We start from the raw sequence: 14,445 nt of genomic DNA, 5'->3' as shown, positions 1-14,445 counted from the left end.
ATGAAGTCTCAGGCATCGGAGAAAAAGTAAGACACCTTCAAGGAGGGAAATTGGGATGGATTCAGATTTTTTTAAACAGGAGAATAAAGGAAGACTGTGCAACAATGACTAATGTTCTGAGGCAAAGAAAGATCCAAACATAAAGATGATAGATATTCTCAAGTTTGAGCATTCATTACGCTTGGAAAGAGTGGTATTCTATGCAGTAAAGTTTTCTAAAATCCAATAATAAAATATAGCTATGGTAGATTATTGGTATTATTTGCTTTTTAAGCTGCTAATCTGAGACCTATTATAATGTTGGCATTAACCTCTAAATATTATGGTAATTAAGTTTTCCTAGGTTTTAGAAACTTTAGAAAAACCCCACAAAACTCCCAAGTCATTGGGTCATTTTTAGAAAAACATCTTGAGGAGGAAAACTGAAATTTATAAACATAGGTCTCATAAATAGAGAAGAAGAAATAGTAAATAAAGTGTTTGGTGATCTGAATGCATTTCAATATGTAATTTAGATTAAACTGCTATGGAAATTATAATTTCAGAACAAAATGTAAACGTTGCAAATCCTGGCAAGTAAGACTAAAATAAGAAACAAAAACTGGGGCGGAGTATGCTACCAGGCAGAAATTTAAGTCAGCTATTCACTTCATCATTCATGTATGATATGCATTACTGTCAAAAATTGAAATGTGCTATTAAGGAAAAACACAATGATGCCAAACAGTTAATGACTTTCATAATCACCTTCTTGAACCTTAAAACAACCTTTTAGGAACTAATATCTCTTTTGGCAAAGAGATAGATATATAAAAAATTTAGTAACCCCTTCGATTCACTTCACTTTTTTTTCTTCTGTTAAATTAAGTTCAATGTTATTCTAAAATAGTATCCATGCTATAATTTCTTTTTTTTAAAGTTAATTCTTCCTATGAGTCTATCCATTCATCCCCAGCATCACTTTCCTTACTTACAGTTTCGTGTTATCATTTAGCTGTTAAATGGGACGTATAAATAGTCCAATCTCACTGGGCTTTTCTAAGGATTAAATGAGATGACAGATGTGAAATGCTCAGAAAATTATTGGTGGAGTCTTGTTTATATGTTAAATGCTATTTTTTATCAGTATTTCCATTCTTGCACTTGTATTTATGCAAAGAAATGCCTGGAATACTGTTAACCAAAAGTCAATAGTGGGTTATTTCTGCCTGATAGAGTTTGAGCAATGTGTTTAATTTTGTGCTTAACTGTGCTGCTTAAATTTTAATAATTAGCACATACTGTGTTTCCAAAATAAAAGTTATTATTCTTAAATATATAACACTTTGAAGACCTAATAATGTAAACAGTTGATTTTTCATTGTGTTATCCTATGTTTTCCATACTTGGAGATACATTTTTCCTCAGATTTTGGTTGTATGAATTACACCACATCCCAGTAACCTCTTTGTACTGCTTTGCTATCACATCTGTGCAAGATATTGAAAGAGGAGGTGTTTTAATACTATCTGATATACTATCTGGAGTCTATGTTTATGTTTATGAAAATGATTTAAAAGTTTAGAGAAATAAACCACTTAGTTCTAGCAAAAAGGAAAAAAAAATAGATGATACACACTTTTCTGGAAACTGAAGAAATAAGCGCACAACAGGAGACTATTCTTAAATGTAAAAATATGCATAACAGCTCTGGAAGTGAAGTTTCCTGTAGTTCAAAATACTACAAGAAAGACAAACATGACTTTATTTTGATGTAAAATATGTGAATTTATGTATATGTTGCCTAAGGGATGAGACATTATTTCCTTTAAAATGTCTCTTAAAATGAAAGAACGTCATGAGTAGAAATCTTAATTTGTCTTCTGAAGAGATTTTGTGTCTCTAGAGTGTGTTGGCCACCTGCCTCATCTTAGACCTTTCGAATCAAATGACAAAGAGTGAATCTGGAGGCAAATTGCTTTTACCTACCATTTTCCTAATCAATATTTGAAAAGCAACCACATAATCCATTGATAGCATCAATTTCTGTGTTCACATCTAAATTATTTCCAAAACCTTGGTGTTTTCTGCCACATTTTACTTCTCTTAACAATCCTTTCCTCTTCATTCTCATTTCTCCTACGTTCTCTGTTAAAAAAACAAAAACAAAACAAATAAAACATGCTCACCTGTTTGCTAATTTTCTTTTATGCTGATTTTAGTCACTTATATGCTGACTTTAGTGGCTCATCAAAACACCATTACTGAAATGGCATTGATAAAAACATTAAATGTTTTTTACTTTTTGGAAACATGTTTTTTTTTCCCTCCAAAACTATAATCTCTACTTTTCCTTTCTGCTCAGATCCTGAAGTCTCACAGTCCAGTCTTCAGAATGCTATTGCTTGACCCTTTTGAGATCAAATCAGTCCTTTCCTTCTTTACACTCTCTAGCTATGAACAAGCTTTTTAAAATTATTTCGGCTAGGCATGGTGGCTCATCCCCGTAATCCCAGCACTTTGGGAGGTCAAGTTGGGTGGATCGCTTGAGCACAGGAGTTCAAGACCAGCATAAGCAACATGGTGAAACCCCATCTCTACAAACAAATTAGCCAGGCTTGGTGGTGCAGGCCTGTAGTCCCAGCTACTCAGGAGGCTGAAGTGTGAGGATCACCTGAGCCCAGGAGGCAGAGGTTGCAGTGAACTAAAATTGTGCCACTGCATTCCAGCCTGGGTGATACAGTGAGACCCTCTCTGAAAAATAAAATAAAAAGTAAAAATTATTTCATCTAGGGCCAAACACATCTATGCAGAAATATGAAATAAATGATAAATATATTCAACTTTCAGAAAATGTCCTATGTATAACTAGATGCTCTGAAGGTGAAGAACCATTTAAGGACATAGATAACACCAAAGCATTTTTATCCAGGAATTATGTTAAAAAAATATCATTAAGCAAAGCAGAATAAAGAAAGATACAATACTTCATGGAAGCTTAGACATGTGGCCCCTGTGTTAGGGAGGCTAATACATAGACTTTATTTAGTCTACTTAGCTCACTTGCATCTCTGCCAAACCTCTGCCTACTTTAAAATGATGTCCAGAGAATCATTTAACAGACAGGGGCAGGGCTCCACAGATGAAGCAATTTCACATACAACATATACAAGTGGCAGACACATATACATATTTTACTTGTCTTTAGGTCTTTCATCTGCTGGTTAAGTACTCCCCAAAATTAGGAACAGTATATCGCAATAAATAGACAAATGGATGTTGAACAAGATCAGATACTTGATTCAACACCTAAGTTTGCTACTATCTTCTTGTGTAAGCTTAAACAAATCACAACTTCTCTGGGTCCTGAATGACCTTATCAAGAAAATAACCGAGTTTGAATAATGAATACTAAAGTCCTTTTCAAAACTGTCTTTGAATCCATAACACATATATTGCCTTTTTTAAAAAAATAAAATGATACTATAGTAATTACTGAAATGTAATGAGTACTAATAAAAGTTTTTAGTTCCTATTCAATAATTTCTAGCAGCTATATAACACTTTGTTAGAGTACTCTCAGATGTAGAATAATAGTTTGTAATGATGATAACCTTCAGAATTAACTGAAAGTTTATCTCGGGAATCCAGAAGCCATGCAATGTTAGGTATTTATTGCCATTTCCTTTTTTCCATTTGTTCTTGTATTTTATAAGCACATACTAGCTATTACTACAAGTCACAACTGAACAAAATTCCAGTTATCACTATACTTTTATTTGCTTTCATATTTTTTGGCATAAAAAACACCATATAGTTTCCCACTGTAGAGAGGACAAGGGAAAGGTAACATTTTACAGATTTCTAATTTCCTTTTAAACATGTGTCAGTATTACTTTGGCACATAAAGCAAAAATTCCAAGTGATAACAGATCCCAAATTATCAATACATATTATAGTATATATTATTTCTTTAATTAGAAAAATGATGGTTAAGCTTCATTTTATATGCTCATTCTTTAATTTTAAAATGCTTGAATGAATACAAATGATATATATTAGCATTATTAAAGACCAGTTCTAAAATCTAATAAAATGTTTTTTAAAGGTCATGTAACACCAAATTTTAAAGTGGTTCCTATGCTTTGAAATTAAAGACTCATTTCTGGATAAATGATATAGATTATCTGGAAATGCAGTTGAGCTCTTTATGTTTCTTATATTTCCCCTGGTATCTATAACCAGCAAAACTGGCAACTGCTTATGTTTGCTGCTTTTATAAAGCTGCTCTAAAGAATCTCATGAAATTGCAATTCAAAACCATTTGGGATGTTTCAACAAGGCATCTCATCGATTACAGAGTTGTACCTTTTGCCCAACTTTCAATGATTCCAAAGAGTTGAATCTGAAGATTTTTCTTTCTTCATTTCCTTTTTTTGACACACTAATAGATGTCATTTATTTCTAAAACCTGAATTTTTTTCAATTAGGTCATATACCAATCTTAATATTTCATTGAAGGGTAATTTATCATATGTTTTCAAAAAACAATTTAAAGAGCATTAGTAAAATGATTTTTTTATATTAAGACCCTTCTTTACTATGACTCATTAAGCCAAATAATGTTGTAACTCTCTCTTCATTAACTGATTACTTGTAAAACTCCCTAATGGTTTCAAAAGGTTTACAAGGACTGCCTTATCTTTCTATATTTGATTTTAAGACCAGGACAATCTTTGCGTTAATATTTTGTTCCAGAATGTAGTTACCTCAAAGTATCTCCTATTACTTCAACGTAATAGGAAAGTATAATCACAATGGTATTATTCTTTAATGATCAAAGCATTCTCTTGTATATAATTCCACCAAGGTGGCCGTATTGAGTCTCCTGTTGTGCTTCAGGAAAAAACATTCCTTCCCCATAGATCCTTTCAGAGTGGTCACTGCAAGTACTTCAGTTGATGCAAACAGAAAAAATAAAATACCTGATACACATTCTAAGTAGTTCGTTCTCTGCTTTTCAATGCTACATTATTCTCAAGAGATAGTAATGACTAGTGTCAACTCCAGAGTTGACAGAACACTTCCTTTATAACAACTATATTAATAACAATAAACTTTTGTCATACCAAACACTGATCTAAGTTTTAAAAAAATATATTAACTCATTTAAATATCCTAACAAACCAGTTTGATATTTGTAGTTATTAATCTCATTTACAAGTAAAAAAACTCAAGGACAGAAAAGTTACATAATTCTGATAACAGTTGAGAGAGTAGAAGTTTGAACCCAAACAGTTTGACCCAGAAATGGCTGCTCTAATTACTGTAATAGGATGCAGCAACTATGTGGCTATAAAATTCTGGTAGAATCAGTAGAGTTGTTGGTATAGAGCTTACTCTTGAGGGGTGCATCTGAGCAAGTCAGATACATAGGTTCTGATTTTTCTATGATTACTATTGGGCAGGTTTAGTTAAAAGTTTGAAACATAAGTGTCCAACATGTGGTTTTCAACCAACTAAGGGTTAGAATCCTCAAGTTCTAATATTTTACTGTCACATCTGATATTACATATTTTGTGTGTGGGGGGGGGAGGGGGATGAAGGCAGTGTTTTTGTTCCTTGTCGTTTTGTTTGTATTTTGAACCCAAATAAAGCCTCATAGGTTATTTTTGTTGGCGAATTTAGATTGTAAAGATGAGAAAGCCACACTAGAAACCACACAACTCACTGGGCCAGCAAGCCTTCTCTCTGATTAAACAAACGAAGTGGCAAACAGTGTACATGTCATATGTAAAACTTTGATACCTCTAGAAAACTTTGAAATGTAAGGTAATCTTTCTTTGTAAACCTCTCCTTGACATTTTTATTTTATTTTGTTGTTGATTATCTATGTAGTTTTCTCACCTGTAAAACTCCCTGACATGGTTTTGAAAAGGTTTGCAAGGAATGTGTTATATTATATTTCTATATTTGATTTTAAGATGTTCCATAGTTAAGAAGATAACGACATAGATGTTGGCTATCATTATGTACTTTTCTTCCAAAATACTTTCTCTGTTTCATGTGACTGTTTCCTCTCCACAGGGACGTCATAAGTTTTTAAGGTGAAGGTCCATGTTACTATTTGTTTTAGATTTGCTCACTTTTAGAGCTTGGAACACAGTAAACAGATAATCAAGGAATGTTGACTTTCTTTCCTGCTGCCTCATGCAAAGTAAGGTAGTAATCTCTTTATAACTTCATTCTTAAACATCCTTGCATTTTTGTATATCTTAAAGATAGATTTTTCATAAAAGGATAAATACATTAAACTTTTTGGGGGATAATTATACATTTTAGAATAAAACATTTAATAAAAAAAGTTTTAATGAAACATTTGTCACAATTCTTCATCTAGGAAATGACTGTCTCACTCTAACAGAAAAATAAATTGATTAAAATACAAGTCTGCCAGCATTTTATCTTTATAGAAAAGAGAGTTTAGCATTCTCGTAAAAAATTGAAGGAAACAGAATTTTTTAAATTTCTGCATTAACGTTCTAATTATAGTAGCAATAAGAAACTAATACCTAATCTATCTATTGATTCTGTCAACTTTACTTTCAAAATACATCGAAATTCTCAGTACTCTTCTCCTCCAGCTCCTACTCAGCTTGAACTGCAATCACCTTTTTTGCCCTTGCTACCCATCTCTAAATATATGTCCCTATGACCCACTACACTGATTTCATGACCACATTTTTTCATAGCTAATAACCTTTAGCTTGGAAACACCACTACAGAGTACACAGGATAATACAAAAGATTCCCAATGAACTAATATTAATGCTGTCACTGCACATTAAAGAAAACTCCAAAACTAATGAACCCTACATAGAACAATGCTTATTTTAAATCATTTATTATTTTATATTGACAAATGATCTCAAATCATTACACTATGAATATTAAATGTGAATTTTTGAAATCAATGTTCCATAAATGGAAAGAATGTAGAAATAAAATGTGTTCTCAAAAAGAATTACAAAATAAAACAGAACACTACTGCTTTAAAACTGAAGACATTTAAACACAAATGTTATTACATATTTCTCCAGGGAGAATAATAATTCTTAAGTAGTTCTGTTAAATTTATCAGATTAATTTGTAACCAGTGGATGCCAAAAGTGAGCGAAGTAGCAGAAATCTTTTTTTTTTTTTGAGGTTAAGGTATTTTCATTTATTCCTCTTTTTTTAATTTTTATTTTATTTTATTTTCTTATTTTTACACTTTAAGTTTTAGGGTACATGTGCACAATGTGCAGGTTTGTTACATATGTATACATGTGCCATGTTGGTGTGCTGCACCCATTAACTCGTCATTTAACATTAGGTATATCTCCTAATGCTATCCCTCCCCACTCCCCCCACCCCACAACAGTCCCCGGAGCATGATGTTCCCCTTCCTGTGTCCATGTGTTCTCATTGTTCAATTCCCATCTATGAGTGAGAACATGCGGTGTTTGGTTTTCTGTCCTTGCGATAGTTTGCTGAGAATGATGGTTTCCAGTTTCATCCATGTCCCTACAATGGACATGAACTCATCATTTTTTATGGCTGCATAGTATTCCATGGTGTATATGTGCCACATTTTCTTAATCCAGTCTATCGTTGTTGGACATTTGGGTTGGTTCCAAGTCTTTGCTAGTGTGAATAGTGCTGCAATAAACATATGTGTGCATGTGTCTTTATAGCAGCACGATTTATAATCCTTTGGGTATATACCCAGTAATGGGATGGCTGGGTCAAATGGTATTCTAGTTCTAGATCCCTGAGGAATTGCCACACTGACTTCCACAATGGTTGAACTAGTTTACATTCCCACCAACAGTGTAAAAGTGTTCCTATTTCTCCACATCCTCTCCAGCACCTGTTGTTTCCTGACTTTTTAATGATCACCATTCTAACTGGTGTGAGATGGTATCTCATTGTGGTTTTGATTTGCATTTCTCTGATGGCCAGTGATGATGAGCATTTTTTCATGTGTCTTTTGGCTGCATAAATGTCTTCTTTTGAGAAGTGTCTGTTCCTATCCTTTGCCCACTTTTTGATGGGGCTGTTGGTTTTTTTCTTGTAACTTTGTTGGAGTTCATTGTACATTCTGGATATTAGCCCTTTGTCAGGTAAGTAGGTTGCGAAAATTTTCTCCCATTTTGTAGATTGCCTGTTCACTCTGATGGTAGTTTCTTTTGCTGTGCAGAAGCTCTTTAGTTTAATTAGATCCCATTTGTCAATTTTGGCTTTTGTTGCCATTGCTTTTGGTGTTTTAGACATGAAGTCCTTGCCCATGCCTATGTCCTGAATGGTAATGCCTAGGTTTTCTTCTAGGGTTTTTATGGCTTTAGGTCTAACATGTAAGTCTTTAATCCATCTTGAATTAATTTTTCTATAAGGTGTAAGGAAGGGATCCAGTTTCAGCTTTCTACATATGGCTAGCCAGTTTTCCCAGCACCATTTATTAAATAGGGAATCCTTTCCCCATTGCTTGTTTTTGTCAGGTTTGTCAAAGATCAGATAGTTGTAGATATGTGGCGTTATTTCTGAGGGCTCTGCTCTGTTCCATTAATCTATATCTCTGTTTTGGTACCAGTACCATGCTGTTTTGGTTACTGTAGCCTTGTAGTATAGTTTGAAGTCAGGTAGTGTGATGCCCCCAGCTTTGTTCTTTTGGCTTAGGATTGACTTGGCGATGCGGGCTCTTTTTTGGTTCCAAATTAACTTTAAAGTAGTTTTTTCCAATTCTGTGAAGAAAGTCATTGGTAGCTTGATGGGGATGGCATTGAATCTATAAATTACCTTGGGCAGTATGGCCATTTTCAGGATATTGATTCTTCCTACCCATGAGCATGGAATGTTCTTCCATTTGTTTGTATCCTCTTTTATTTCACTGAGCAGTGGTTTATAGTTCTCCTTGAAGAGGTCCTTCACTTCCCTTGTAAGTTGGATTCCTAAGTATTTTATTCTCTTTGAAGCAATTGTGAATGGGAGTTCACTCATGATTTGGCTCTCTGTTTGTCTGTTATTGGTATATAAGAATGCTTGTGATTTTTGTACATTTGATTTTGTATCCTGAGACTTTGCTGAAGTTGCTTATCAGCTTAAGGAGATTTTGGGCTGAGACAATGGGGTTTTCTAGATATACAATCATGTCATCTGCAAACAGGGACAATGTGACTTTCTCTTTTCCTAATTGAATACCCTTTATTTCCTTCTCCTGCCTAATTGCCTTGGCCAGAACTTCCAACACTATGTTGAATAGGAGTGGTGAGAGAGGGCATCCCTGTCTTGTGCCAGTTTTCAAAGGGTATGCTTCCAGTTTTTGCCCATTCAGTATGATATTGGCTGTGGGTTTGTAATAGATAGCTCTTATTATTTTGAGGTACGTCCCATCAATACAAAGCCTCCAAAAAATATGGGACTATGTGAAAAGACCAAATCTACATCTGATTGGTGTACCTGAAAGTGACGGGGAGAATGGAACCAAGTTAGGAAACACTCTGCAGGATATTATCCAGGAGAACTTCCCCAATCTAGCGAGGCAGGCCAACATTCAGATTCAGGAAATACAGAGAATGCCACAAAGATACTCCTCGAGAAGAGCAACTCCAAGACACATAATTGTCAGATTCACCAAAGTTGAAATGAAGGAAAAAATGTTAAGGGCAGCCAGAGAGAAAGGTCGGGTTACCCTCAAAGGGAAGCCCATGAGACTAACAGCAGATCTCTCAGCAGAAACTCTACAAGCCAGAAGAGAGTGGGGGCCAACATTCAACATTCTTAATGAAAAGAATTTTCAACCCAGAATTTCATATCCAGCCAAACTAAGCTTCATAAGTGAAGGAGAAATAAAATACTTTACAGACAAGCAAATGCTGAGAGATTTTGTCACCACCATGCCTGCCTTACAAGACCTCCTGAAGAAAGCACTAAACATGGAAAGGAACAACCAGTACCAGCCACTGCAAAAACATGCTGAATTGTAAAGACCATCGATGCTAGGAAGAGACTGCATCAACTAATGGGCAAAATAACCAGCTAACATCATATGACAGGATAAAATTCACACATAACAATATTAACTTTAAATGTAAATGGGCTAAATGCTCCAATTAAAAGACACAGACTGGCAAATTGGATAAAGAGTCAAGACCCATCAGTGTGCTGTATTCAGGAAACCCATCTCACATGCAGAGACACACAGAGGCTCAAAATAAAGGAATGGAGGAAGATCTACCAAGCAAACGGAAAACAAAAAAAGGCAGGGGTTGCAATCCTAGTCTCCGATAAAACAGACTTTAAACCAATAAAGATCAAAAGAGACAAAGAGGGCCATTACATGTTGGTAAAGTGATCAATTCAACAAGAAGAGCTAACTATCCTAAATATATATGCACCCAATACAGGAGCACCCAGATTCATAAAGCAAGTCCTGCGTGACCTACAAAGAGACTTAGACTCCCACACAATAATAATGGGAGACTTTAACACCCCACTGTCAACATTAGACAGATCAATGAGACAGAAAGTTAATAAGCATACCCAGGAATTGAACTCAGCTCTGCACCAAGCGAACCTAACAGACATCTACAGAACTCTCCACCCCAAATCAACAGAATATACATTTTTTCAGCACCACACCACACCCATTCCAAAATTGACCACATACTTGGAAGTAAAGCACTCCTCAGCAAATGTAAAAGAACAGAAATTATAACAAACTGTCTCTCAGACCACAGTGCAATCAAACTAGAACTCAGGATTAAGAAACTCACTCAAAACCACTCAACTACATGGAAACTGAACAACATGCTTCTGAATGACTACTGGGTACATAACGAAATGAAGGCAGAAATAAAGATGTTCTTTGAAACCAACGAGAACAAAGACGCAACATACCAGAATCTCTGGGATGCATTCAAAGCAGTGTGTAGAGGGAAATTTATAGCACTAAATGCCCACAAGAGAAAGCAGGCAAGATCCAAAATTGACACCCTAACATCACCATTAAAAGAAGTAGAAAAGCAAGAGCAAACACATTCAAAAGCTAGCAGAAGGCAAGAAATAACTAAAATCAGAGCAGAACTGAAGGAAATAGAGACACAAAAAACTCTTCAAAAAATTAATGAATCCAGGAGGTGGTTTTTTGAAAAGAGCAACAAAATTGATAGACCGCTAGGCAAGACTAATAAAGAAAAAAAGAGGGAAGAATCAAATAGACGCCATAAAAAATGATAAAGGGGATATCACCACCGATCCCACAGAAATACAAACTACCATCAGAGAATAATACAAACATCTCTATGCAAATAAACTAGAAAATCTAGAAGAAATGGATAAATTCCTCGACACATACACCCGCCCAAGACTAAACCAAGAAGAAGTTGAATCTCTGAATAGACCAATAACAGGATCTGAAATTGTGGCAATAATCAATAGCTTACCAACCAAAAAAAGTCCAGGACCAGATGGATTCACAGCCAAATTCTACCAGAGGTACAAGGAGGAGCTGGTACCATTCCTTCTGAAACTATTCCAATCAATAGAAAAAGAGGGAATCCTCCCTAACTCATTTTATGAGGCCAGCATCATCCTGATACCAAAGCCTGGCAGAGACACAACCAAAAAAGAGAATTTTAGACCAATATCCTTGATGAACATTGATGCAAAAATCCTCAATAAAATACTGGCAAACCGAATCCAGCAGCACATCAAAAAGCTTATCCACCATGATCAAGTGGGCTTCATCCCTGGGATGCAAGGCTGGTTCAACATTCACAAATCAATAAATGTAATCCAGCATATACACAGAACCAAAGACAAAAACCACATGATTATCTCAATAGATGCAGAAAGAGCCTTTGACAAAATTCAACAACACTTCATGCTAAAAACTCTCAAGAAATTAGGTATTGATGGAATCTTTTAATGGTATGATGATTCTCTCTTTTAGCCAGGATGAAAATAGATATTTTTTCTTATTATCTACTTATATACCATTCCTATGTTATATCAATTCTTCCTCTGGAATATTAAGCACATCTTTATTTTCCACTGCAAATTTATCTACTACCCTATGGTAAACTTATTACCACACACTTGGACCATTAAAATAACTTCCTAAGAGGTTTAATGTCATTCTATCACTCTCGATCCAAACTGACTTTTTTATCACTACCGATTTATCTTCCTCAAATCCTGTTGGATTCATTTACAACCCAAACTGTTGCTTTTGCCATTCAAAGCCTTCCCAATTTGCCTTTTTAACCTTGTCCATCATTAATACTTGTATGAGATCAGTTTTATGTGTCAACTTGGCTAAGTTATAGTGCCCAGTTATTCAATCAAATTCTAATCTAGGTGTTGCTGTAAAATTATTTCATAGATACGATTAACATCTCTAATCAGTTCACTTTATGTAAAGGAGATTATCCTGGATAATCTGGATGAGCCAGAACCAATGAATTGAATGGCTCTAAGAACAGAACTGAGGGACAGAACTGATGGTTGCCTGAGAAAAAAATTACACTATTTCAGACACTGTTGTAGCACTAACTCCTTTATGTCTATAACAACTGAAGTGAGAAATTACTATTGCTACCATCCCTATTTATTGATGAATAATCACAGACATAGAAAGGTTAAGCAATTTTCCCAAAGGCACACAGTAAGTAAGTGTTGGAGTCACGATATAAACCAAGGAATCCAGCTCTAGAGTCTGTATTTTTTTTTCTATTGTGCCAAGCTACTTTCTGTGGTCAAGGATTTGGTTTTCAAGTGCCAAATTCTATAACAAGAGATACAGGATATCTTAAAAAGTAACTCTACTATGAGGTCAACCTATTAAGTACCACAAACAAAGGAACTCAGAAAAAAACTAACATTCTTCAAATGAATTTAATGCTACCTGGTACACATACAATATATATTATCACTCATGAGGCCATATTATAGTAGACAAAATCATCCTGCCCTTCCATATTTTACTGTTCCCAATCTGGGAAGATGTTTCTGCACCCTCTACTTCCTGTAGAATGTCTTAAAATTGTTATGCACCTGCGAATTGGCACTGGCAACTTTTCCATGTAGACAAGCAGAATGATTGGCAGAGTTAAAGGTAGATCTAATTATAATATAACCTTTTAATCTTTTATAAAGCTGTTTTTCAAAATGAGGCATATCAGTCACATAAAAATAATATTGATGGTTTCAACTGGAGCATATAATTCCACTATGATTGATAATATCAAAAATTGAGCACGCACTTTAAAATCATAGCAGCTTTCCAGATTAAAATTTTTTCAGTATAGATTTCATATAGTATACCAATAGCTAATACGAACAATATCTGTGGAAATGATGGATAACATAAACAATTTTTCTCATTCAGTTAACTAAACTTTTCATGCTAAATTAGGGCAATCAACCTTTATGTTAAGTTTACAGAAAAATTCATAAGCACTGCAGTGATTTCAAGTATAATATGTTTACACAGAAAATATTTCAGATTTCTTTGCTGGTAAGTCAACAAGAAAAAAATAAAGAGACGGTGCACTCTCCAAATTTCGCTGCTGAACAACAGCTCTGGAAGAACTTCTTCTACATAGGCTTTTAAATGTTTCTTCCTTCTGATTCAGACTTAGATAAGAACTCTAGATGTTTCCTACCAAACACCGTTAATTTTCTCCTCAATAAACATTCTTTAATTTTTCCTGAAATAATTGCTATGCCTAATCTCACTGTATCCCAGTGTATACTTCACTAATTCATAAACGTTTAAGTTCTCTTATAAAGATATTATAGTTTTGTTTTCCCCTATTCTGTCTCCAAAGTTCAGTTGCTTTTAAATTTGACGCTAATATTTCCAATCCCCTCTTTTTTTTTTTTTTTTTTTTAGTGTTTTTGACATTTATATCCTTTTTTTTTTCTTTTATTATTATTATTATTATCATTATTATACTTTAGGTTTTATGGTACATGTGCGCAATGTGCAGGTAAGTTACATATGTATACATGTGCCATGCTGGTGCGCTGCACCCACCAACTTGTCATCTAGCATTAGGTATATCTCCCAATGCTATCCCTCCCCCCTCCCCCCACCCCACAACAGTCCCCGAAGTGTGATGTTCCCCTTCCAATCCCCTCTTTAACTCATTTCTGTCTCTTCGAAATTTTGACTCAGATTTCTCTGAAAATTATTACAAGTTTGGTGATAATTAACTACAAAATAGCACCTTTCTTTAAAGTCCCTGTTTTCAACTGAATTCACTCATTTTTTTCAACAACAAATGAAATCTTTAAAGACACAGAGTATAGATTAATGTTTCCACTTCTCTATTAAAATGCAGCAACTTGAACAAAAGAATTTTTAAAAGGCACCTTTTTGTGTGCTTTTTAAAAATAATTTAGGCTGGGCAGAGTGGCTTC

At 34.6% G+C, this 14,445-nt stretch overlaps 1 protein-coding gene across 31 annotated transcripts in view; it reads right to left on the bottom strand.

The window, feature by feature from the left end:
• GULP1 (GULP PTB domain containing engulfment adaptor 1) overlaps positions 1–14,445 on the bottom strand; it is a 314,696-nt gene that overhangs the window by 107,510 nt on the left and 192,741 nt on the right. Inside the window, exon 6 of one of the 31 annotated variants that reach the window (XM_063647688.1) lies at positions 1,969–2,127. The exons of the other annotated variants lie outside the window; for them this stretch is intronic. Within the exon in view, the coding sequence (XP_063503758.1) occupies positions 1,969–2,019 (51 nt within the window). The 5' untranslated portion in view covers positions 2,020–2,127. The remainder of the gene's footprint in view (positions 1–1,968; positions 2,128–14,445) is intronic. 31 annotated transcript variants of the gene reach the window in all.

This window comes from Pongo pygmaeus, chromosome 11, assembly GCF_028885625.2.
Source record: "Pongo pygmaeus isolate AG05252 chromosome 11, NHGRI_mPonPyg2-v2.0_pri, whole genome shotgun sequence".
Lineage (NCBI taxonomy): Eukaryota > Metazoa > Chordata > Mammalia > Primates > Hominidae > Pongo > Pongo pygmaeus.
The sequence above is the reverse complement of the archived record's forward strand: the minus strand, read 5'-3'. Positions and strand labels throughout refer to the sequence as shown.